This window comes from Homalodisca vitripennis, chromosome 2 (assembly GCF_021130785.1).
Source record: "Homalodisca vitripennis isolate AUS2020 chromosome 2, UT_GWSS_2.1, whole genome shotgun sequence".
Lineage (NCBI taxonomy): Eukaryota > Metazoa > Arthropoda > Insecta > Hemiptera > Cicadellidae > Homalodisca > Homalodisca vitripennis.
The window spans coordinates 20,628,339-20,654,390 of record NC_060208.1 but is presented as its reverse complement, the minus strand read 5'-3'; the positions used below and the strand labels follow the sequence as shown (position 1 = coordinate 20,654,390).

Here is a 26,052-nt window from a genome sequence, read left to right as displayed (position 1 = left end):
ATTTATTTGGTTACAAATTGTTTAAAAAAACCTTTAAATTTTATCCCAGCATTTATTATCTGGACCGTTTCTGTTTTTACCACGCAAATAATGCAGATTTTTTGTACTTCATGGATCCATCTAGAGCCTCCATGTTGGAATTAATTTTTTCAAACCATGAGTATCGTATTACGAAATCTTTTTTCTAAAACATGTTGGATAATTTATCGCAAACCGTTTTCTATTCTGGTTATAAAGATTTTGTAATGTAATTATTTCTTATCTGTCGTTTCAGTGTATTGCTTATTTTTTGGTAATTATTTATCAAATTTATTTTCATACATGAATTATGTGAATAAACTATTCTTCTTTTAATAAAATAAATTATTAATTATTATAAATTATTAATTATAAATAAATAAATTATTCTACTTTTATTTAAAATTGTGGATTTTGTACCTATTTCTCTACGCCTTGAACCTAGAGAAATTATTAGTCAAAATACTCATAAATGATAGGCGTTAATCATGAAACAAAAATAGGCGTTCATCATAAAACAATATTCCAAAATTGTTTTACAAAAAAATACATTTACATTAAAAAATAAACACGTTCCATAAATTATGTCAAATGGTTGATGAACATTTCGACTATGAATAAATTAACTGTTTATTAACCAGCTGATGATCAGTGGAGGCAAGTGTACATGAAGATGTAGAAAGTAAGTGGAAGAGGAGTTGAACATTCGTCTAATGTAGTCAACGTAATACAGTAAAATTTGTACTTTAGTCGCTAAAATAATATTTCTAAGTCAATTGTTTTGTAATATGTTCAATCGAGAACACCTTGCTTTCAGTTGGCACTCTGTGCTCAGCATTAACTTAAAGTAATATGTATACTACTATACAACTATGTACAAAAATACAGTACTATATTCTAAAGTTGACCTTACATTTGGTTATTTCCTTCATGAAGATTTGGATTATCCCTAAATGTTATGCTGTAGGAACCACACTTTTAGGAATAGTATTTTAAATAAAAAACCCGTTTATGATCAGATTTATGCTCTCCAACTATACAACATTTGATTTATGTATGGAATCATCTCGGCTACTATGTCTCTGTACCTTGTACTGTTCTTTATGAAGATTGGTTTTGGATCGCGCCACTTCTTGAAGATCTCCAAAATTCTGAAATGGTCACAAAACATATGTAATCTCATAATTTGAATACAATAACCATAGACCATAGAGTTGTGTGTTCAATTATTTTATCATTATTTCGTAAAGTTTACAGCAATTACTTGTAAAGTATTTTGTCAACACCATGATTGTTTTAAATCTATATCAGTTAAAATACTAGTATTCTGTAAAGACATTTTACCTTTGGGAGAATCAATTATGTTCTCACCTGGAAACAACATTCTAAGGATAATAGGGTTTCGGACATTTTTCATCGTTAATTTCAACACAATGGATAACACAACGTTTCGAGGTTTGAAATCTATCCCCTGCTTCAGGTACGAAGACAATCATTACATATAAGTAAGAACGTGCGTCAATGCCACTAAAAAAGAAATAAAAAATAGCTTGGTGGAAAATGAACCTAGGCATTGTCACAGAATGTAAGTCATGAATACAAGCCACGAGCACAAAAAGTCAAGAGTATAATCGCGCAGGCGAAAAATTGGGATAATGTCATCGTTATATGTCACAAAGTTTATAAAACTATATTGAATTACATTTAAAAATTGTTATACATTTTGTTACATATAATGATGACAAATGAACAAAATCCCATTATCTATTCATGTTAGCCTCGCCACAAAACAGTACTCTGAGGGGTCCGCCCCACTGGACTACAATATAAACTATTTTAAATACTTCTGGAGGCTGAGATATTCCTAAAGATCATCATCTTAACTCAGGAGTAATTGGATAATGTTTGAAATTAGTTATCTGTTTGTTTTGATTTTTTGCTTTTTTGCGTGTGGTTTCTGCTTAGTTTAAGATGCAGTTTTACGAGGCGATTTATAATCTAATGAAACACAAATGGAATAAAACTTGTTCCCCATAATAAGAGGCGAAAGTAAGCCATCAATCTTTGCCGGTCAACTGCTGAATGAACTTCTACATAGAGTGACCCACTTTTCGTCTTATACTTACGTGTCTTTGATAGGATCGGGCTTCTTAGTGGTGTAGTAAGGGTACGTCATCGGCAGTATGTCATCGCGGTTGTTGAGGTAGAATATTAAATCCGGTTTAAGAAGATCGGACGGCCACTTCCACTCGGGTGAGTCATCAGGTGGCAGTTGAGGCTTGTACTTCTTGGCCAGAGCAAAGGTCGCTTGATCCAGCCAATACCTGGGTACGTTCTAACATTAGTTACAGTCACAACGTAGCTATGGTGATGTAATGTGTAAGTTGGGTTGAGCTCCAGTTCACATTCCTCTTAGTGCAGCGTCTGGACCATGAAGCTGTCACAGAGTTGACTCCTGGAACCTGGAGTTACGTTCATCTGAAGAGTTCCAAAAAAGCTGTTGGTGACGGAGAAGCTCAGAATGAATTCTTTTCATCTTTTCGACATCAGAATACAAAATATTGTGCACTCTAGGTGAAAGAGGTATTCTCATTGTCTCATTATACACCTGATGAGATACTTAAATGTATAACATTGCCACTTCATAAAAATATACAAAAATGCATTATAAACTATAGAAAGGTTATGCATTTATACAAGGCAACTTTACAAATCAGTTGAATCATCATAGTGTGTAGTCTGATGAAAATCTTGATTTTGTCCAATTGCAACAGCACTGTATAAAATATATCATCCCCATGTCTTTACAATCACTGCTTTAAAATACGTTTTGTTACATTAGTAAAACACCCTTAAAATCTATCGTGACTTGGTAATTAAAAGTTTTGAAAAATTGAGATTCTGATTTTCTTTGCTAGAATCCCTTAGCAAAAGTGAACCAAATTGAGTTGTTTTAGTTCGATTTTGACAAGAAGCTGAGAAACCTCTAATTATGCACTGTTTCATAAAAGGATCTATACGATTGATTGAAAGCTTATTCAGGATGGGTAAAGTAAGGGTTAGGGGCCGCCTTTCAACGAGATCCCATGAGGAGAGATAGCGGCCTTATCTCATTAATGTCAACTTAAAAGTAATTAAGGCCAGTTCTGTTCCAGCCTCTCCAGACAAATAGGGCATGCGAGGGCAACCCTTCATGTCCAGGTAAGCCATAGTCTCTGATAATAAGGGACATCCACTCATTCCAACAGTCATTCTTTACAGTAGGTATTGATGTGGATTCATAGTCATTCTTTAGACTATCAATCCACATTACCACCCTAATGTTTGCGGTTATTGATGAGCCGCTCCTGATTTGTAGATTTATCCAAATATAAATGACACATCGGTTTTTGCTGTACCCAGTAGGTTCAACTGGAAGATATAAACCGTCCAGAAATGAACCCTCATGGGGCAACTATTGTTGTACAGTAAATAAATCTAAATTATATAGTCATAAAGTCTGTAATTTCCTTGCAAATATGAACAACTCACCCTGACATGACTGCAGCCCTGAACGGAAGCGTCATCTTCACGTTGTTGGCTGCGATGTAGACACAGAGCGCGAAGTAGGCGCGGCGGAGGGAGGAACTGTTGTTGAACCACGACCTAAGCTCCAAGTAGCCAGGGGGTGGATTGTACACTTCCATACCCTTCAGGTACCTGGCGACCTTCCGGGTGATGATGTACCGTACTGATAAACATTTCATTACAATTCAAGGTTGTGCAGAGATAACTTTAACTTAGAATTGCATAGAGGAAGATTTCAATGAGAATTGTACGACCATGAAATTGTTTAATGGCTACAAATCACAAATTTTGCCTATTGCCTTAAAATTTTGAAAAAATACTTTCTGTGGTTTGTTTTATGAGTTGGTTAGTTAGATGGATTTTTAAACGGTTTAGTGAACTTAAGCTTCACATCTACAAAATGTTATAGTTGCCTTTAATAGAGAAAACTATACATGTTTAAGATAATTATTGAGTCTCAACCTGCAGTAAAATGGAATGTCTCCTAAAACATATATACATTTTTACTGTAGGTTATGTATTTTAATTTTAATGTGCTTATGTAATATGTAATATTTTAAGAATGTATAGTTATTTTTCCAGTACAGTCAGAAATTTCTTACGTTTGTGTTATATAAAAACACTTTGAATAGGTACCTTTTTTCGTCTCTATTAGTGGAGAAATTCTCCAAAGATGAAATGGAAAATATTCTTTTTTTCTTCAGCTTTTAGCTAAAGAAGGAGCTTGGCTATTCTCATATCAGCTTTGTTATGTTTAAAAGAGATGTCAAGAATAAATTTATCGTAACAAATATTGCATTATTTTTATTTTTCATATATAGTTATATTACATTTTAAGTAAATAAATTAGTGCAATTAGTAAAGTTAATTCACTTCTGAATTACACTTGCACATTATGCCTATCAAATTAATTTACCATTTGTATATTATTAATTTGAGAAAAATGGAAATTAATAAATTTTAAATTAATTATGGTCTCTATGTTTTCACGCTATAGAAATTGTGAGCTATTGTTCCATTTAATTATTTTTAAATAACCCACTGTGTTAGAGATAGAGATGGGGTATTCATCTACTACTCCACTTTTAAAACTATCGGTAACAATACATAAATACAAGAAACAATTACTTACTTCGCCTTTGCATGCCCTCTATGACAATGAAGGGTTTCCTGTAAGGCGTGAGAGGCGGTGATCTTTTCATTTGAGCTACATTCGCATAAAAGTTATCCAGGAGAACTCTCACACCGTGGTCCGAGTTGTACTAAAATATTTAAAATTACATTAATCAGTGTCTAGTAAACATGATTAAGTAAGGATTTTGCTCAGCAAATGTAATTATTCTTATGTTTATTACTCAGAATTAAGCATATTTATGCCCCGGATTGAATTTTGTACATTTTAGAATCGATATCTTACAGAATATTTAGACTTCCCAGTTTTAAATGAGTTAAATCTATATTTCTGAATCTATTTAAATACATGATGGGAGTGTATGAGTGTAGTCTGCCATTAAGCACCAGTCCAGAAATGATTTCTTCCCGGGGTACAGAGAAGAGGAATTAGTCTACGAAAATAATTATTTACAACTATTGTAAGGTCTATAAGTTTAATAACTAGAGAAACTTTTACAAGCGACATATTTCTACCATAAAACATCTTATATATGCATTTTGGGGTAGTTTTAGGTGTTACTATTAAATTTGGATGGAGGAAGAGAGATAAAAGTTATATTAAACTAGAATATATTATTTGTTTTGCATTATTTCTAACAAGAGTTCAAAATAATAAATATTTTTATTCTTTGTCATGAAACACCGTTACGGAGTGCGGTTATTGTTTGGTACTAAGTATTGTATAACGTTACTGCTTCCACTATCAAATCATAAAACAAAAATCATATCAATATTAATAATTAATTATTGTACATATAAAATAATAATTGGTAATTTGGTAATAATACGTAGGATAGTTATGTTCTTTGCAGGAATAATTTTGTAGATAAACTTTAGTGATCTTTAGATCGAAAAGGAAACATTTTACGACCTATTTATTTTAGGTAGGAAATTTGTGTGACCCCAGAATACTTCCTGAGAGCATATAGAAATACCATATATATAATAAAGCTAGTTAATGTTTTTTTAAAGGATGCTATACAAAATTTCAAAACTAATTTATTCCTTTATAGTTGAATCACTAAATCACTTTAATGTGGATGGTTCAGATATGGTTTTAAAGTGTGTTTTGACAATTTTCCAGATAAGCTAGAATATTTCTAGATGACAAATGTGTTTTTAGCTTATAATTTGCTTGTGTTAAACTTTGTCAACACAAAAAAACAATACTCACAAGATCTCTAGAAAAAATGTCCAAAGCTGTTTTTAAGGAGTAACAAGGTCCTCCGTCCGTGAACCATGGAATATCAGGAACCTCAGTGGTGTTGACGCTTGACATTCCTAAATATACAAAAAGTTAAAGTTAAAGAATGTGTTCTTTTACCAGGCGAAGTTGGGGATAAGACGCCCTCTCTAACACTTAACCTGGGGACCAACGACTAAAAGGTGACTTTCGAACCACCACCAATGGCCGGGCAGGCAGGCTGCTTGCAAGGACAGGATCGCTCAGTGGTCACTCATCCAAGCAGCAGCCACGCTCGACGTTGCTTGATTCGGTTATCTTGTGATAACCGTTGTACCTGCTACACTGCGCCATTGGCGAAACAAAGATAATAAGGGACACGGTTAGAACTTTGTTCCAGAGTTCCACAAAATCTGTTTTGGAGTGCCTAGAATAACACTCAAGGAGCAATCCTGTATGCAACGTAAAAAAAAAATTAAAACACAAAGCCTATTTAAAACTTTTATAATTTGTTTTGCTACTGGATTCTCTAATTGCAAATGTTTGATTGGATAGGTACAATACGTATGTTTGCAAGGAAAATACCACACTAAATAACCAATAATTAAGTGCAACTAGCTCTTTTCCTCTAGAGGAATTAAAATCAAACCCATAATAAATTATTCACCTAATGATATCAAACGCTAGGTAAAACCTCGAGGTCTGAAGTCAGTAAACATATTGTTTATATGGATTTTAATCGATTAGCATTCATCCCATCATTGGAAGAAATTCGCTGATCCTAGCCCAGTGAAGCATTGACCTGCCCTTCAAGCATTACTGAATGCCATCGCATCAAGAATGCAGGCGGCAACATAAAATACTTCATTTTACGCTACAGATCCATTCAACCTGCCAGGCTAGACAATTATCGAAGAGCCTGTGGCTGCTAGAACGTTGCGCATGCGTAGTCGCCGACTAGCAGACCGGGGATACTAGCAATACAATACCCGCCTTCAAAAAATATTTTATCTTCTAAAACATAATAATTTTATACTAGCATAACTTCGAACTGTTGCCATTTTAAAACCGACAAGTATTTTATAATATTTAAATTTATTGACTTACTTTGACTTACATATACTAAAATTAAGGCAATAATGTCAGCTGTAATGTACAATTTCCCGAGAAAAAAAACTATTCTTTAAATTAAATCTTAGTATATTAACACAATCATGTTTTGTCACAGTGAATTCGCTTACGTTGTGTAGACAATTAGAAACATTGCACATGGTAAAATATAAGTCCAAACCCTTTTTAAGATATTCTCAACCAAAATTGTGGATCAATTCATCATATTAATTTTAAAGATTTGAAGTCTTCAACTTATTTCGTATATTAATGTGGTGTATAGTATGAGATCAGTAGATTACTCTCCTTACCGACTTCATATTCCGTGTAGTTACTACTGATACCGAGAAACCACAGTTGGCTAATCAGAGTCAAAGTATAAATACGTCTGAACGAATCACAACAAAACATAGTATATTAATGTGGTGTATAATATGAGATCAGTAGATTATTCTCCTTACCGACTTCATATTCCGTGTAGTTACTACTGATACCGAGAAACCACAGTTGGCTAATCAGAGTCAAAGTATAAATACGTCTGAACGAATCACAACAAAACATAGTATATTAATGTGGTGTATAATATGAGATCAGTAGATTACTCTCCTTACCGACTTCATATTCCGTGTAGTTACTACTGATACCGAGAAACCACAGTTGGCTAATCAGAGTCAAAGTATAAATACGTCTGAACGTATCACAACAAAACATTGCTTTTTAGATTTAAGTACAAAAGTTTTCAGTCTCCCCACTTTTCCTTAATGGACTTCATCGCTACACACGTGACATGCATTATGTAATATGGCAGTAATCTGATACTTAATCTTTTAAACTAAGCATGACATTATTTTGTAGTTGGCAACGGTGGTTTCGTTAAATAACTGTTAGTGTTACAGTAGAGTGTTACAGTAGAGTTCGATCAACCAGATTGACGCTACGACTTTTCATGTTTATTTGATTCATCTGAAACAAACTCTTAAGTGACATTTTTGTGACATTTTCTGAAACAAATTTGTGACATTCTTTCTAGATATCGATACAACGGAAGGGAATTACAAGAAATTTCAAAAGTGACGGGCACAATATTTTATCAGTAAAGCATGATTTATAAGAACGTCTAGTTGGAAATTAATAAGAATTGTCGTTTTGGAGAGGAATCACTAATAAACTTTCTTGTTTTAAGCAACTATAACTGCACACAGGCAATTAAATATGAATATACAATAGCAAGAAGGTTATATGTAGTAGACGTTGACTCGTTGTCACAGTTTCAGTGAATAAAATATGATGTGTTCTATAAAAGTGTATCCATGGTCTGGACAGCAATATATTGTTATGTTAAGAACTTGCAACATACTAAGATATAAACATTAGCATTAGTTGAATGTTTAATTTTACATAGTAGGCTAGAGAATATTTTAATTATGTTTTTATTGGTAAACTTACATGTAAAAGAAGAGTGATAAATATTATAAGTGGTAAGAAATGGAAAATGAGTCACTTTAAAATGTGAAAAGTTGCACTGTTTTTATTGTTTTTCAAAAGTAATGTAACTGTTGTATTAATAATTAAAGTAACAATTCTCTTAAGTAAGGATGAATCTCTTCCATCATAGTCTCAACTGACTGCGTGTTGGTGATGGGGATACATTTCGGATCGTCCCAGTTGTTAAATATATGTAGATATCTGGAACAACAGAGTTTCTTCATATATAAAACATTATTAATATTAGAAAAGTATTTAATGAACATAATAACATAAATGGATTTATTGTAATATAAATAACACAAACAAATCAATTGTTTGATTCTCATTTTAATTTCAATTTCGATTAAAAATTAAATAAATTTCTAAATTCAAACGTTATTAAAATTATTACCATCCAAACAAATACTTTTCATTTACTACTTTTCAAAACACTACTAATTCAAACTTTACAAAAAGAGATTTTGCTATAAAGTAGTAATAAAAGTTGATAGAATATCTTTTTAATCACTCGGATGTTTTAAATTGTTAAACTTAATATCTTAATTACATGCCTTATATATACTTTAAAAGTCTTAAATATTATTCCACATAGGACTCATGCCCTTTTTTACATCGTGGATTCTTTACTTTCCCAGAGGACATTTTCTGGAAAGATTTATAGTCATTATGTTGTCGTTTTAAAGGCAGGTAAAATAATAATTCGGTGTTATAGCTGAAATAACACTTCGAAATCCTTAAAAAGGTGGTCATTTGTTAGTTTTGAATATTAGGAATATTATATCAGTACACAATTGGGCATGAAAAATGTATTTTAAAACTTTATTTGTACTAAAGAATAAAGCTCATAAGTAACAATTTCAATACCGTAATATAATTTTTATACCTTATGAAGTGGTTTTAGGGTACAAAAACATTACGTTTAAACTTCACTAATGACTATAAAATGTAATTTAGTTGCATTTCATTTTTTTAAGGCCACTGAATACAGAAATCAAACTGAACCATGCTTTCATTTAAAACAGCTCATTGGCCCCTAGAGGACGTTCCGGTTAGGTTAGGTTCCGTGCTACATAGGTTAGGTTCCGTGCTACACAGGTTAGGTTCCGTGCTACACAGGTTAAGTTCCGTGCTACACAGGTTAGGTTCCGTGCTACACAGGTTAAGTTCCGTGCTACACAGGTTAGGTTCCGTGCTACACTGGTTAGGTTCCGTGCTACACAGGTTAAGTTCCGTGCTACACAGGTTAGGTTCCGTGCTACACAGGTTAGGTTCCGTGCTACACAGGTTAGGTTCCGTGCTACACAGGTTAGGTTCCGTGCTACACAGGTTAGGTTCCGTGATACACAGGTTAGGTTCCGTGCTACACAGGTTAAGTTCCGTGCTACACAGGTTAAGGTTCCGTGCTACACAGGTTAGGTTCCGTGCTACACAGGTTAGGTTCCGTGCTACACAGGTTAGGTTCCGTGCTACACAGGTTAGGTTCCGTGCTACACAGGTTAGGTTCCGTGCTACACAGGTTAGGTTCCGTGCTATACAGGTTAGGTTCCGTGCTATACAGGTTAGGTTCTGTGCTACACAGGTTAGTTTCCGTTCTACATAGGTTAGGTCCCATGGTACATAGGTTTGGTTCCATGCTGCATTGGCTAGTTTCCGTGCTACACAGATTGATTCCCATGGTACATAGGTTTGGTTCCATGCTGCATTGGCTAGGTTCCGTGCTACACAGGTTAGGTTCCCATGGTACATAGGTTTGGTTCCATGCTGCGTTGGCTAGGTTCCGTTCTACATAGGTTAGGTTCCGTGCTACATAGGTTAGGTTCCGTACTACACAGGTTAAGTTCCGTGCTACACAGGTTAGGTTCCGTGCTACATAGGTTAGGTCCCATGGTACATAGGTTTGGTTCCATGCTGCATTGGCTAGGTTCCGTTCTGCATAGGTTAGGTCCCATGGTACATAGGTTTGGTTCTGTGCTACAAATAATCCGGATGCACAGTGAGTTGTTTCACTGTTCAATGTAATGCTCAACAGGGCAGCTTACCTTTTCACAAACTGATGATCAGCAAATTGGTGAAGGGAGAATCTGTCGGTGAGGTAGAATATGACGCTAGGCTTAAGCAGATCTCGGGGCCAGGTCCAGAACTTGGATTTGTAAGGAGGAGGTTCCTCCGGGAAGTTTTTCGCTATCATATAAGCAGCTCTTCCAAGCCAGAAGCTGAAAAATCAGAAATTTTACTAGTGTTTGATTAGTAAGACGGATTTTAAATTCAGTAATCACAGATTGGCATAATTAAAGTAACGAATAGGCTAACAAGTAATTTAGTTAGTTTTCATGCACCTTTTGATGATAATATCGTTTGAACAATACAGCCTCACTGCTAAGATGTTTAATGGCGGCAAGCATGAGCAATATTTCCTGGATAGGCGTCCTTACAAACAACTTATTCATTCAACGATTTATAATTGCGTAAGAATTGCTGAGTGAATAACCAGTTTCCATCATGAAATCCCGAAATACCTACATAATATGTATTATAAAGTGAATATGAATTGAAACTTGCACGTATTTAGTTAACGAGGTTTAGCGTTTTACCATTTTTTTAAACCTCCGATATTTTTATCAGGGACGTAATTATAGCCCAATGAAAAGGGCAAATGCGAATTGTATTACAATTTTATTCCTGAACAAACCAACAGGAATTGTAATAGTGGTCGTATTTGGTAAGATTCCAAAATGCAATGATTTTGGAACTTTTCGAAGTTTCTTTAACATCCAAAGGGTTAATGTGAAAATCAAGTGACACAGGATATTCTTCGCAGAGTCCCACTGTCGCCTATGCTGAAGTAACGTGTATTTTTGCTCTTGACTTCTAGTGGTCGTGACTTGCATTTTGTGCAGTGATACCTCCTGGGTAATTTTCTCATATCTGAACTCCAAGCAGTTTTCGGGTATGTTCAATTTCTTTGCTTTCTGTTTTATTCTTTTTCCAGTTGCAGTCCATTGCCGCACGTTGTAACTGTTAAGTAAACGTATATGTACACATAGTCATCTAACCTGACAAAGAGGTTAGATATTAGAGCTCGAAACGTCGTATTGTATATATTTTTGGTATATTTTATATTTTTTTGAATATTTTTGTAACACATAACGGTGGAAATGTCCGAAATCCTATTATATTTTAAACCTTCCATCGTCAATAATAAACTTTAAACAGAAAATTTGATTTCTGTTCTCATAGTCTAAAATCGTTCCAGATCTAACCTTGATGGACTACATAACCTTGTAAACTGTCCCAATCACCTTTAGAGAGATCTTAAAATATTGATAAAACTTCGAAATGATTTCTACTACCAAGACGTTCATTCGCTATTAGCATGTGTCTCAGTGATGACTGGAGATATTAAGATACCATTACCCAAATAGTTGGACAAATTACTTATGTAACTCAAACAAGTTGTTTTTTTGATTTTGTTTTTTTACTATTTTTAAAGTACCCACCCAGGCACGATGGCAGGGGATTTCCGAGTGACGTATCTAACATGGAGTGCGGCGATGTAGGTGCTCAGGACATAGAATCCGTTGGAGAGAATAGTAGAGTTGTCAGGGAGGTTCCGGTACACTGCATCGAATGTCTCTGGAGGATTGTTTACCACATAGCCTTGTAGATGCAGAGCCAGTCTTTTGGCCAGGGTGTTCCTTTCTGAAACAATACTGGTTAGTAAGAAATTGTGTCACAATCGAAGTTGGAAATGGATTGAATTTTTTTTTTATGAAGTAAATATTTTACTGTAGAATTTGAAAAGTGACAAAATGTGCTGATAGTGCTTACATGACTTAGGAAAATATATTTTCGTAAGGAAGCATACTTTTGATTAATCCTTGCAAACCAGCAATTTTATTTTGCTTACTTTTATTCCTTTAAACTGCAATCATGACAGTCCAAATTAGAAGACTAGTCGACCAGTCTAAAACAATAGATGATGTAGGCATGAAAGAGCCTACTTGTTTCGAAAATATTGCAATATTGGGTTGGACATCATTCCTTTTCAGTTTGGCCTTGAGAGTTGTTACTTCTTCTCTATCAACTACCTTAACCGAAATCTCTCTAGAACCTACTTTCTCTGTCTAGGCCTTCAACAGCAATGAACGGTTTCTTCATGGACTGTGATAGAATCTTCAGCCTCTTCTGCTGCTGATGAGTGTAGCGGTACGCTGCTGTCAGCGCGTGTACTGCTGAGGCGTTGTCGTACTATCAAACACACAAACAAGTCATCAAATAGCTCATCAAAACACATAGAGATGTATAAAGCATTATTTATGAATATGGAGTACCTCAAGTTTTTATATTAGGACCAATGTTGTTTTATCTATTTATAAAAATGAACCTTTTTCAGTTTTCAACACATAAAAGGGGCAATCAGCTATTTTTAGAAAAGTTCTTGACACATTACTTTCTGCCATTTTATTTTCATTTCCTTGGATTTATCATGTGTACATTTTAAGACTTTATGGTATGAAAACTTTTTTAAATACATAAATGACTATTACATAATTTTACACTTCTTGTAATTTGGCGGTATTATTATTGAACAATAAACATTCTATCGTATTTCAGTGGCTAGTTTACTGAAGTATTGTGAGAGGAAAATACTCTTCAGCTATATATTATTTTCCCGAGTGCATTTCAAGTTTCTTTATTCAGTTTTATGTAGATGATTTTTTGAACATCCTGAAGTAATGCAGTAAATAGATACAGTGAATGAGAACTAATACGTTATGCATCCTAATGCTCCCAGGAGTAGTTTACAAGGCTCGCACGTAATTAAGTTTTAAATCTCTTATAGCTGTGTTACCTAATATTACCTCATTCAAAATGTACGGCCTCACCAATAAGTATGTTGTAGATGTATGTAAGTAGATGTTGTAACAGAACTCACCTTCCTCTGCGTCATCAAGTCTAGAACAGTAATGAGGTCGATCCACGTGTCGTTCAGCATGTTGTTGAAAGCAGTTATGTTCTCAAACTCAGTTTCATTTGATCCTAAACAAAGTTTCCGCCATTAACGGAGTTACTGTTGTAACTACAGTGAAACAAAAGTACGATAGTTGCCCAGGAAGTTAGGAACGTGTGCGCATTAGTTCCACCTCAGATCGTTCGACAAGTAAAATTTAGTTATCCCCTCTCCATACTTGAGGCTGGACAAAGTTATCTTTCTGTGCGGTCGACTTTACTTTACTGACAATATTTCTAATTGACGTCTTATCTGGGTAATGTATCCGCAGTAAAGGTATAGTTTAAACGCAACTTCAGTGTCCATATTATTATTGTATAGTAAATAGGCACTGCGGCTGAAGGGTAGTCGCCTCGCACGCACCCACCCCCACTCTCACGAGCTCAGAGGATTGGGGATTCGAGATCACCCGGCACCTACCGTTTTCAGTCCCGCGTTATTCAGTGTTATCTTAGACTCATGAATAAGCAGTACTCTAGGATGTTTCAGTGTATTAACGGGATGTATTCAGAGAAACCGAGGGTTTGCCCAATCCAAACTGTCTGAATAAAATTTAAATCGCCTGACTGGATCTAGTAAACTAACATAATTTAGACTATTAAGCGGTGGGAAAGCGTGGCGCGGAGCGAATCATAGTGTACTTGGAAACAATGTTCGGCCTTTTTATAATTTATTCTGTTACATTTTACAACCCTTCTTATAGAAAAGTGTTTTACTCAGGGAATGAACAGTTTTTGTAGATGGAAAATTGTAAAGAAACGAGAGTCCAAATCATCTAAGTAAAATTAAATCAAATTATGCAATTTGTACATTTCCAATATTTTAAGATTCGAATGTACCATCACGATAAAGGCACATTATCGTTACATTCCGCCAGATAAAGTATTATTAGCAAACATAATCCAAACCTAGATGCTTCGGTAAAGTTAGTACTACAACAAACAGAATTCGCAATTGTTTCACTAGTAAATGCCATATATGGTTATTAGTATTAATTAGCAATAATTATCTTCTTATACCGGGTACTAAATCTGAATATATCCCCAGCTAAGACAAAACACACTTAAGTGCCCAGAATGCTGGAACAAACAGTATAATATTGTTGCTAGAATGTGGGAGAATTTTGCACATAAGCGGACCAGCCTCCGATACAAAGGAAATGTGACCGAACACACGAAATCCCTGTCAGTAAAAAGGGGTAATAGGTGAATATTACCGTTGGAGAGAGAGAGCGCTCAGTGGGTTGGGTCAGTTTCTTTGATCCAACCGGCCGTCCCTCCTTACATGAGCGGTGCGTAGGCACTGTGACCCTTCTCCACTCGTCTAGCGAGTTCTGGAATTTGAATGTTTTGGAAGCACCAATAACCTGATAAGGAGCTGTCACGACTCGAGTTGAGTTCAGCTTTATAAGTGCAATTGTGAACTATTTTATACGCTCCAAATAACAAAAACGTCCTGTTACTATCAGTGTGACCCACATGCTATAATTTGGTTGTTAACTCATAATATTTAACGTTTCTCGACGATTTAAATTCAATACCGTACACGAATCTGAAAATGTGGTAGTGGTATATCAATATTGTATCTCCAATTTTTCGTAAAAGCTAAGATTGTATTCTTCACCCAAATTCATTACTGATAGTTGCTTAACATTCCTTGTTAGCAATTGTAGCAAGGAATGTTAAGAGTATCGGAAGATCACGTAACATGGCAGATTATTAAAATTAAACCAAGCTTTTGCTCCTTTTTCTTAGTGAATACGAATTGAGGTGAATAAGTTCAACCTTCTTAATATTATCCTTCTTATTGGCTAATATTGACTGTTTCTGGAAAATGTTATTAATACAAAATAATCTACGACCAATCGCAATGAGGAAAATTCTATGCGTATCATTGGCGTCCAAACACGGGAATGCAGTCTTGGACAGACTATTGAATTGCAAACTACATCGAAAGTGAACTGGACACTTGCAAAATTTTATATTATTAGTGTGTATTGGATTAAATTCCAGATTTAGAACACCTTATCCAAAAAATAAGTTCCAAGACTCTAGACTACAGGGAAGCTATTCCATATACCCACTATTTAAATCAGACATCCATAAAATATTTTGTTAGCCTTTCAAAATTTAACCTCTTATTATTTAATCCTCACCTAAAACCTGGTCAAAATCTCCCAAAGTCTCATTCAGAACTTGGGTTCCATCTTCGAATTCTCTGGTAGCGACCATCCTTGTCACTTCCTGAGGTCTCATACTCGTCAGCTCTAGCTGTCCTGAACCCTGGGTATCGCCTGGCCCCTCATTATGAGACGTCCTGTTGGTAACCATGTTTTCTGTGTTACCACTCACAACACGGGACACTAGACAAACACATGGTAACACAACATATAAAGTCATATTTAAAATGGATTTCAGAAGTGCCTTTGATGTGATGCTGGGATCGATTCAATCCATTAGTCGATAGTGAAATGTGATTTGATATATTACAAGAGTTAATTTGGTGCCTATGTATTATCTGTCACATTCTGCACACGTTTAAGAAAGAAAAGTGAGGAGGGCTTAGAACAGATCTGATTATTTGCCGTCAGGCCTGCCACTTGAGATAAGATATGTGTATTGATGTAAGGTTACACAATGTATTTGTAACAAAAAGAGCCGTATTGTTCAGCCTTTATTTTTCTAAGTAATGTTTTTGGGTTTATAGAAACTCTATTGAATAAATGATTAGATCAGCTATTATATATTTGTAAATGATCGAACCATTTTACTAACACAAGGTCCACATTCCTGAAGCGAACAAAAAGTGAATTGCAAAAGCAGGGGTATCTAGTATAAAAAATATACAACTACAACGTGTTCTCAGATTTATACTACATGGAAGAAGATCCTTTCAAGGAAATCGCTGATGAAAATATCCAAAAAGTTTTGGAAGTGTTGAAGAAAAACTTTCCTCGTCATTTTCTTCTTCATCAGTACGTAATGATCATGAGTAATCAGAAGAATAACTCACAAATCAAACAGTACCTCTACCGACATGGGGATTTAGAGCATGGGGTTTACCTAGTTCAAACTGTATTTGAAATAGATCCAGAGGAATTGAGTCTCTTCTTTATTTACACAACATCAAACGATCTGACAGTTTTAAACGCTGTACTTTCGAAGACATCCAAGATTCCCTGGCGCGGTAAAGGTTTCATTTTCGAAGTGACGATGGACAGGTTTACTCCAATCATTGGTAAGGCTTTTGTTGCAAAAGGGTTGCGATGTATAGTCCAGCATTACTCTCTCATGTGGCTGCCTCCTAGCGTTAAAGTAAGCGTACCAGACGTTCCATCAGGAACATCTTTAAGACCTTTGACTGAAAAACACGCCACCGAGGTGGCGAAGAACTGGCCGTATTTTCCTGGATCAGAGAAGTTCTTGGGATTAGAAATTTCGTCCTACCTTGGGCTCGGAATCTTCAGGAAAAGTGATGACAAATTATTGTGTTCCGCTCTAACTTATCATTCCGGAGGTGTTTTCATGTTGTACACTGAACCAGAAGTTAGACGTAGAGGTTATGGTGATTTAATTATAAGGCACATCGTCAAGGAGATCCGTCAACGAGGCTGGACACCCTTCTGTACGGTATTCCCAAATAATACACCGTCGCTGAATTTGGTAGGAAGAATTGGTTTTGTAGAATTTGACAAGGCTGATTATATTTTCCCACTCCAATTTTTCAAACAAGTTTCAGATAACCCATTAAAACAAAGTTGATCTACCAACACGATGATTAACGGTCTTTACAGAAAGTCAAGCTCCGTTAATTTGGTAAGTGTAAATTAAAGGACTATTTGGGCAAGAAGGAAAGCTGGACATAAGTTGCTTTTATTTTTGAATTGTAAACGGCAGAAAATTACATTATGGTTGTGTCTAGTTTGTGTATGATCTTTTCAATGTTTTCCTGTTTTCTTTCAAGTACTGTTTAAACTTGGACTGCTTGATGAAATTGATGTGTCTGAACATTTCCGTAAACATCTCATTGTAGGAAAAGATGTACCCACTTAGTTCCACAACTCGAGGGTAAGTCCAGGTTCTGTACACGTCCACCAACCTGTGCAAAACAAATAAATGAAGAAATTAATTTTAAGATCATGAATACATTTTTTTGTAGATACATACAATTTAGAAACATTGAGAAACCTTTTATACTGTTTCTATTAATTGTACTACAAACATATTAAAGCTCTAGTTTAAAGGTTAGATGACATATCGGAATATACAAATTCAATATCAGACCAAATATGTTTAAACCCTTACCTTGGTTTTAAAGGGTTCGGTGGTTTTGTTGAAGCCATGTTATACTGAAGAGTGGTTTCCGGAGGGGGGCTGTTAATGTAAAATACTATGTCAGGAGCGAGCAAATCTTCAGGCCATCTCATCTCTGAAGAATTCTCTGGAAAAGCTAACGGATACTTTTTGGCCAGAGAAAACGCAGCTATATCAAGCCAATACCTGGAAAATCATTGAGTTTAGACACATATTACTTGCCTAAAAAAAACATACAAAATCTCTTACAAAATTAATATTTCTATTTTAAAAGTTTATTCTGGTATTTTCGAATAATTTTTCAGTCAGTATTACAATTATTTTTTTTAACGCAAAGGTAAAAATATTGCTTTGCTATCGTTCCCACATCATGTTTATTGCTATGGAATTGTTCATCTGCGACGAAAGTAAAATAAATAAACACGTAATATTAGAATCATTTTATGGTTAAAGTATAAACAATACAACAATACGTAGTTACTAAACATAGGTCATCTGTACTAGAGGATCCAGAGTTCTGCTTTACATTGCAAAGGCCCTTTTGTTGTAGTAATCTTTTTTAATAGTTAGCTTTAAAAAGAAAATTTTAAATAAAAGACATGTCACTCCCTGAAAGCACAACTCATGTACGTACTGCAAAATTTTTTATCTTCTGCTGTTTTTATTTGGGTCTTATCACAAAATTGCCTAAATGTCCTTTATATTTCTGCGACGAAAGTAAAATAATAAATAAACACGTAATATTAGAATCATTTTATGGTTAAAGTATAAACAATACAACAATACGTAGTTACTAAACATAGGTCATCTGTACTAGAGAATCCAGAGTTCTGCTTTACATTGCAAAGGCCCTTTTGTTGTAGTATGTATCTTTTTTAATAGTTAGCTTTAAAAAGAAAATTTTAAATAAAAGACATGTTACTCCCTGAAAGCACAACTCATGTACGTACTGCAAAATTTTTTATCTTCTGCTTTTTTTAATTTGGGTCCTTATCACAAAATTGCCTAAATGTCCTTTATATTATTTATACCGAGTTTGGACTTATTTTCTTTCTTTTTCACTGTTTTTAAAGTTACTTCAACATGGAAAATATAAAGAGTTTCTGGAGACCATCCTACTAATTGATGACTGGCAGTAGGATTGAGACGGCAAACTGTGTTGTTGTGTGTTGTACAAGTATATAATCCTTCTAGCCAAGGCTAGGGTATTCTGATGGGAATTGATTCCATTTACCAGTATACACTGCTGCTATGTTTTTCTGGTCATCAACAACCAGTATGTTCATCGTACGCGTGTATCAGCAACTCGCTCGCTTGAACACTTACCCGGCAGTTACCACAGCCTTCTCGTGAAGAAGTCTGCGAGCCTCAAGAGCGTTCGCGTACAACGCCAGGGAGTAGTAGGCTCTTCGTATCTCCAACTCCTTGAAGTCAAACTTGAGGAAGTTCATGAACTCTGGAGGACTCCTCAAATTGGTCGCCTTCAACGCTCGAGCCAGCTGCCTTGCCACGATGAACCTTCCTTCAGTAAGAACTTGTGATTATTTTTTTTTGTAATATTCAATATTGAAAAAAAAGACTTCATAACGAATGTACTTTAAAATACAGTTTAGTACAAATGGATTTTTAATTTACAAATTTTACAATCACACATAAGTCAAACTATTAACCTTTCAAACTGATACTTTAAGGGTTAAAGTAAAGTAAAGTAGTCTTATTTTACCAGGTGAAGTTAGGGCTAAGAAGCCCTCTCTAACACTTAACCTGGGGACCAACGGATTAAAGATGACTTCCGAACCACCATCAATGGCCAGGCAGGCGGGCTACTTGCAAGGACAGGATCGCTCAGCGGTCACCCATCCAAGCAGCAGCCACGCTCGACGTTGCCACGGACGACGAAGGCTTGGATCTCAAATTATTTTTATAAAAGCACTGTAAAAGTTGATCAATATCCTTTTTTACATAAAAAAGGATATGGATATTACTAGCTACATAGCTAGTAAATTCAGTATTCGATTGAGCCATTTTGTGCCATATTTCCGTCAAGAGATGCAGTATCTAAAAGATTCCATTACTGCCAAGTAAAGTCCAGACTATTTTATTTGTATCAAATTGATCAAAACAGTAATAAAAATATTATTTCGTCACATTCTGAAGGATGGTATATATCTTGTGTCCCTGCCATCCTGACACACTCATGACAGCTCTTTAAGGGTTGGCTCGTTGGTGTAAACTTTAAAAATTTGGAGGCCATCCCGTCTTAAAAATTTGAAAACGTCTAAATAATGCCAGGTTTAGTCATAATTAGTTCGAAATTATGTTACCAACCACGTTCACTCTGTTACTGAACTGTAACTAGTCCGTAAGGGATTTTCGAACGGCCGTTATTTAAAAATGTAAAGAGATTGAAAAATAGGTACGAATTACTTAAATTCCTTAGATGCCTCAAATATTTATGGAATGTTGAAAGACTTTGCATAAACACCAGAGTCTGCCTTCTTGAAACTTACAAAACGCCCTTATACAAGCTGTTTTATTTCAATCAATTTGGTATTACAGTGGTTATCGCATTGAAAAAATATCAATTGAATCAATCCAAACAAAGCATCAATGAAATTGGAAATACAAACATACAAAGTTATTTAATCTTAATAGTTTACAACAGACGTAAATTAATTTTTCACAACTATGCAATGTTTATTTTTATTGTTTAAAGGAGTTATACAGTTGCCGATTGATAACGAATATTAATTTAATAAAACGATTAAAAAATTAGTATAAATTAAGGAGTGAATAAAAACACAGATATTTGAATTAAATTAATGCTGCGTAGGCGAAATGCCATTTATAGAGTTGGAGTAAAATGTTCAAGATTAATTGTGCGGTGATAGCTTTAATTCTTACTTTAATAGCGCTAATTAGAGTAATTAGGGTAACCGTTCTCGGTAATAAATTACTGTACCTCATGGAGGTAAAACTCTACTGTAATTAAACCTACTTAATGAGGTTTTTGAGTCTGTAAGGTTAACTGGAATTGTGAACAAAGAAAGAATTTGTAGCCTATAAAATTATACATAACAAATAGAAACAAAGTTTGAAATAAAAAGTAATTATAAATAATATACGAGAAATTAAAAGACTAAATTCACAATGTGAAGAGATTAAATAAATTCTCTGGCGTGTGACTCGTTGGTGTCTGATGGAAACTACGAAAGTTGGTTTAAAGGTTACAACTAAAATGTTTTTAGGTTATTATGTAATCTTATATGTAAATTATTTATCATTAGGTACTTAACCCTTTCGATACCATCCTATTTCGTTCCCTACAAAACTTGTAAAGAGAAACTATAATAGTAATAGTGATGTAGTGCTTCTATTTGTTACATTTAATGGTGAAAATTGTACAACTATCTTGATAAGCTCCTAAAATTCCCCGTCTTTAAGAATAAACCAGGAAGAAGAGAAACAATAGTAGTAATTGTAATTGTATACGAAATACGACTTTTATGTTCAGATTTGTATCCATTCACGAGAATTGTTTTAAACGATGTCAACTCACTTGTTTTATGGTTGCCCTCGATCGCTATGAAAGGGTTGTTGTTGTCGTACTGTGACACGTTCCCCACATCCTCCACCAGAGCGTTGTACAGTCTCAACAACTTGATCACTGAAGGGTTCTCCCTGTACTAAATCAACAAGAATGTTAATTCAGTCGTTTTATTGTCACCTCGATCGCTATGAAAGGGTTGTTGTTGTCGTACTGTGACACGTTCCCCACATCCTCCACCAGAGCGTTGTACAGTCTCAACAACTTGATCACTGAAGGGTTCTCCCCTGTACTAAATCAACAAGAATGTCAAGTCACTCGTTTTATGGTTGTTCGATCGCTATGAAAGGGTTGTTATTGTTGTACTGTGACACGTTCCCCACATCCTCCAGAGCGTTGTACAGTCTCAACAACTTGATCACTGAAGGGTTCTCCCTGTACTAAATCAACAAGAATGTTAATTCAGTCGTTTTATTGTTGCCTCGATCGCTATGAAATGGTTGTTGTTGTCGTACTGTGACATGTTCCCCACATCCTCCACCAGAGCGTTGTGCGGTCTCAACAGCTTATCACTGAAGGGTTCTCCCTGTGCTAAATCAACAAGAATATCAACTCAGACGTTTTATGGTTGCCTTGATCGCTAAGAAAGGATTGTTGTTGTCGTACTGTGACATGTTCCGCACATCCTCCACCAGAGCGTTGTACAGTCTCAACAACTTGATCATTGAAGGGTTCTCCCTGTACTAAATCAACAAGAATGTCAAATCACTCGTTTTATAGTTGCCCTCGATCGCTATGAAAGGATTGTTGCTGTCGTACTGTGACATGTTCCCCACATCTTCCACCAGAGTGTTGTACAGTCTCAACCACATGATCACTGAAGGGTTCTCCCTGTACTAAATCAACAAGAATGTCAAATCAATCCGTTTATGGTTGCCCTCGAACGCTATGAAAGGATTGTTGGTGTCGTACTGTGACATGTTCACTACATCCTCCACCAGAGCGTTGTACAGTCTCAACAACTTGATCACTGAAGGGTTCTCCCTGTAATAAATCAACAAGAATGTTAATTCAGTCGTTTTATTGTTGCCTCGATCGCTATGAATGGGTTGTTGTTGTCGTACTGTGACATGTTCCCCACATCCTCCACCAGAGCGTTGTACAGTCTCAACAACTTGATCACTGAAGGGTTCTCCCTGTAATAAATCAACAAGAATGTCAAATCACTCGTTTTATGGTTGCCCTCGATCGCTATGAAAGGATTGTTGGTGTCGTACTGTGACATGTTCCCTACATCCTCCACCAGAGCGTTGTACAGTCTCAACAACTTGATCACTGAAGGGTTCTCCCTGTAATAAATCAGCAAGAATGTTAATTCAGTCGTTTTATTGTTGCCTCGATCGCTATGAATGGGTTGTTGTTGTCGTACTGTGACATGTTCCCCACATCCTCCACCAGAGCGTTGTACAGTCTCAACAACTTGATCACTGAAGGGTTCTCCCTGTAATAAATCAACAAGAATGTTAATTCAGTCGTTTTATTGTTGCCTCGATCGCTATGAAAGGGTTGTTGTTGTCGTACTGTGACATGTTCCCCACATCCTCCACCAGAGCGTTGTGCGGTCTCAACAGCTTGATCACTGAAGAGTTCTCCCTGTACTAAATCAACAAGAATATCAACTCACACGTTTTATGGTTGCCTTGATCGCTATGAAAGGATTGTTGTTGTCGTACTGTGACATGTTCCCCACATCCTCCACCAGAGCGTTGTACAGTCTCAACAGCTTGATCACTGAAGGGTTCTCCCTGTACTAAATCAACAAGAATGTTAATTCAGTCGTTTTATTGTTGCCTCGATCGCTATGAAAGGGTTGTTGTTGTCGTACTGTGACATGTTCCCCACATCCTCCACCAGAGCGTTGTGCGGTCTCAACAGCTTGATCACTGAAGGGTTCTCCCTGTACTAAATCAACAAGAATATCAACTCACACGTTTTATGGTTGCCTTCGATCGCTATGAAAGGATTGTTGTTGTCGTACTGTGACATGTTCCCCACATCCTCCACCAGAGCGTTGTACAGTCTCAACAGCTTGATCACTGAAGGGTTCTCCCTGTACTAAATCAACAAGAATGTTAATTCAGTCGTTTTATTGTTGCCTCGATCGCTATGAAAGGATTGTTGTTGTCGTACTGTGACATGTTCCCCACATCCTCCACCAGAGCGTTGTACAGTCTCAACAGCTTGATCACTGAAGGGTTCTCCCTGTACTAAATCGACACAGTTTTAAACACTTATTCCATGTCTTATTGAGTGAAAGATACTCTTTGTAAAGTACATAAAAATAACAATTATACAGGCATTTTTACTTTCGTCAAATAAAAAAACAACCATAAGTCGTTGGCATAAGTTACATGTTTCGGCTATCACTCTATCATTACTCTACAGGATACAGAGTGATTTGCCGAATGGCTTAGTTTCTCTCATTCCCACTAATATAAACACTTATTTCATTAAAGAAGTAATCAAAGTTTGCAAGCCTACATATTATTATTATTATTTTTTTTTTTTTTTTTAAGGAGAAGCCGGTCCCCTTTTAAGCCTTATTCTGCCCGTCGTCATGGGCCACTGGCCTGTGCGAGGATCTTATCAAACAGAATAAGGGGGAGAGTCGATACAGTACAAGGTCGATGGTACTGAAAACAGTGCAGTGGTCACAGACAGGATTCGAACCTGCGCTATTTCAACTCAGACTCAAAGTCCAACGTCTTAGACCGCTCGGCCATCGGCACTCCCGACACATACTCCATATACACAACTATTTACGTAATCTTCACCCATAGACTGTACCAGGCGTTATAAGCAATGGCAGTGGGAACACATACAATATCGTAACTGGCATGTAAAACGTTTAATCATTAATTACGATAAAACATATAAAAAGTTTGTTTGTTGTGTTATGTGTGTTGTGCGATTTTAACTACAAAACCGAAGGCTGATTCTATTTTATCCTGTAGTCTGATTATGGAGTGATATCAAAACATGTAGCGTTTGGCAACACCCCACGATTGTTTTTGGATTTGACGGAGGTAATTGTCAATTAATTCCAAAGAGTGGCACAACCAATGAATTCGAAACATAAAAATGGACTTACTTTTTCTTTATTGAACACCTCCAGGACGTCTTCCAGGCTGTAGAACGCTCCGATGAATCCATAGTTTTGCACTGATTGTAAAAAAGAAGTTATATTACACTATTGAGAGTGAACCTTTATTTATTTTAAACAAGAGTTATCCAATTATTCAATTACAAAATACGAATCTTAGTAAAGACTTGGCCATACAAAAAAGTATTGCTTAAAATATGCGTTACATCTTTCCAAGATCCGATACAAAGTCTAAAAACTTATATATGTCACAAATATTCGATTAAAAATGTCACATTTTGACTAGTTTTAACATTTACTAAATAGTAACGTCTTCAGGTTATGTCTTCAAAGGCTATTCTCAGACAATAAAACACACTTACCTGAACAGAGAGTAAAAGCATACAAAAGCGTAAACAAAAAAACTAAAGCACCAATTTTCAGTCGGGACAATTGGTTTGAATTTTTCATTATTTTGTAAGTAACATCCTGAATGTCAATATTTTGTTTTTAGCCTCATGCTCGTAAATTAATTTATGAATCACGGTTTGCGAAAGACAGTGGAAAATTGCTGTCCAACCACTAGTGATATAGGCTATATCACTTATCAGAAAATCAAATCTTTACAACAAATTTTCTACGTAGGTGTGTATTTATAATACTTCTACTCTGTTAAAGCACAACTAATTATGGAATGCCTTTGAACGTAATAACAATTAGAGAACTATTTTATTTGCACTTGAAATTGCACTCATATCTTCTGGTGACGTAATTGATTTGTGAGTATGGTGCAGATAGCTCTCCGTGAATTTGTAGACTTCTACCTAACATGCTAATCATCTTGAGAATATTTTCATTTAAATTATTCATTTAGTTTAAAAAGTGTTCACACTAAAGATAAAAATAATATGTCTCTTAATAGATACATTCTGGTATATTTTACTATCTATATAAATAGTTTGGTGTTTACAACATTTCATTTTTTACACAAAGTAAACAAAGTCAATGCAAAATTATTTAATTTAAAGCCGAAAAAGACGTTTTATAATAACATTTTTAGACTTTAAAAATACTGTACGAGAAGTTAGCCAATCAGATTGCAGATCTTGAAACGTAGTATTACAGATTTTTTGTTTCACTGAACGATGGTGAATGCCCGGAAAAATTCTGTTTCCTTCACAATCCTTCCATCGTCAAAAATAAATTTCAAACAAAGAATCCATAACTGCTATGTTTACCAGCGAATAAAGCACTAGGACTACAAATCACTCTTTTGTAATTAATTAATCAACCTGGGACTAAAATTAATTCAGCCATCGTTCTATTTTCTCTTACCTACATTTTCGCATCTGCCAAATAATTGTGGATTGCAGTATAATAAGCGGCCACCATCATAATCGAGTAATCGATATTTATGATTACCGATATTAAACTACCGAAGCCAAAACATTGAACAGAATTTTTTTAAGGAGAGGCCGATCCCCTTTTAAGCCTTACTGT

At 35.4% G+C, this 26,052-nt stretch overlaps 4 protein-coding genes across 5 annotated transcripts; 1 reads left to right on the top strand and 3 right to left on the bottom strand.

Moving 5' to 3' along the window:
• Nucleotides 1–1,003: 1,003 nt before the first annotated feature.
• LOC124353651 lies at nt 1,004–7,843 on the bottom strand. 2 transcript variants are annotated; one of them, XM_046803591.1, is made up of 6 exons: nt 7,663–7,843; nt 5,933–6,039; nt 4,718–4,847; nt 3,550–3,748; nt 2,145–2,342; nt 1,004–1,169 (listed from the first exon to the last, which is right to left on the bottom strand). In XM_046803591.1, the coding sequence occupies exons 1-6, from the start codon at nt 7,760–7,762 to the stop codon at nt 1,040–1,042; spliced, it is 864 nt and encodes a 287-aa protein (XP_046659547.1). In that variant the 5' UTR covers nt 7,763–7,843; the 3' UTR covers nt 1,004–1,039. The 2 variants fall into 2 exon arrangements, with proteins under 2 accessions (XP_046659547.1, XP_046659546.1); XM_046803590.1 differs by lacking the exon at nt 7,663–7,843 and adding an exon at nt 7,363–7,554.
• A 709-nt stretch (nt 7,844–8,552) lies between these two features.
• LOC124353647 lies at nt 8,553–15,949 on the bottom strand. The gene is made up of 6 exons (XM_046803585.1): nt 15,706–15,949; nt 13,476–13,579; nt 12,655–12,787; nt 12,037–12,238; nt 10,579–10,752; nt 8,553–8,737 (listed from the first exon to the last, which is right to left on the bottom strand). Exons 1-6 carry the CDS (start codon nt 15,947–15,949, stop codon nt 8,620–8,622), a joined length of 975 nt encoding a protein of 324 aa, XP_046659541.1. The 3' UTR covers nt 8,553–8,619.
• Nucleotides 15,950–16,096: 147 nt separating this feature from the next.
• Nucleotides 16,097–17,470, top strand: LOC124353648. The gene has a single exon (XM_046803586.1). The coding sequence runs from the start codon at nt 16,427–16,429 to the stop codon at nt 17,309–17,311; it is 885 nt and encodes a 294-aa protein (XP_046659542.1). The 5' UTR covers nt 16,097–16,426; the 3' UTR covers nt 17,312–17,470.
• Nucleotides 17,407–25,252, bottom strand: LOC124353652. Its single transcript, XM_046803592.1, has 6 exons — nt 24,936–25,252; nt 24,562–24,632; nt 21,423–21,549; nt 19,190–19,385; nt 17,855–18,049; nt 17,407–17,648 (listed from the first exon to the last, which is right to left on the bottom strand). Exons 1-6 carry the CDS (start codon nt 25,021–25,023, stop codon nt 17,468–17,470), a joined length of 858 nt encoding a protein of 285 aa, XP_046659548.1. The 5' UTR covers nt 25,024–25,252; the 3' UTR covers nt 17,407–17,467.
• Between the last annotated feature and the right edge of the window lie 800 nt (nt 25,253–26,052).

What these genes read in the sequence shown, in the direction of transcription:
- LOC124353647 (XM_046803585.1), bottom strand. Translation starts at nt 15,949, where the DNA reads ATGACTTTATATGTTGTGTTACCATGTGTTTGTCTAGTGTCCCGTGTT. An exon ending in TGAAGGCCTAGACAGAGAAA is followed by an intron (nt 12,239 to 12,654) that starts GTAGGTTCTAGA and finishes GTATTGTTTCAG; the next exon opens with AAAGGAACACCCTGGCCAAA. An exon ending in TCCCCTGCCATCGTGCCTGG is followed by an intron (nt 10,753 to 12,036) that starts GTGGGTACTTTA and finishes CTGATTTTTCAG; the next exon opens with CTTCTGGCTTGGAAGAGCTG.
- LOC124353652 (XM_046803592.1), bottom strand. Translation starts at nt 25,023, where the DNA reads ATGAAAAATTCAAACCAATTGTCCCGACTGAAAATTGGTGCTTTAGTT. An exon ending in CGAGGGCAACCATAAAACAA is followed by an intron (nt 19,386 to 21,422) that starts GTGAGTTGACAT and finishes TTCTTACTGAAG; the next exon opens with GAAGGTTCATCGTGGCAAGG. An exon ending in AAGGCTGTGGTAACTGCCGG is followed by an intron (nt 18,050 to 19,189) that starts GTAAGTGTTCAA and finishes ATGATTTTCCAG; the next exon opens with GTATTGGCTTGATATAGCTG.
- LOC124353648 (XM_046803586.1), top strand. Translation starts at nt 16,427, where the DNA reads ATGGAAGAAGATCCTTTCAAGGAAATCGCTGATGAAAATATCCAAAAA.
- LOC124353651 (XM_046803591.1), bottom strand. Translation starts at nt 7,762, where the DNA reads ATGTTTTGTTGTGATACGTTCAGACGTATTTATACTTTGACTCTGATT. An exon ending in CTACACGGAATATGAAGTCG is followed by an intron (nt 6,040 to 7,662) that starts GTAAGGAGAGTA and finishes TTGTATATTTAG; the next exon opens with GAATGTCAAGCGTCAACACC. An exon ending in ACATTTTTTCTAGAGATCTT is followed by an intron (nt 4,848 to 5,932) that starts GTGAGTATTGTT and finishes TAAATATTTTAG; the next exon opens with TACAACTCGGACCACGGTGT.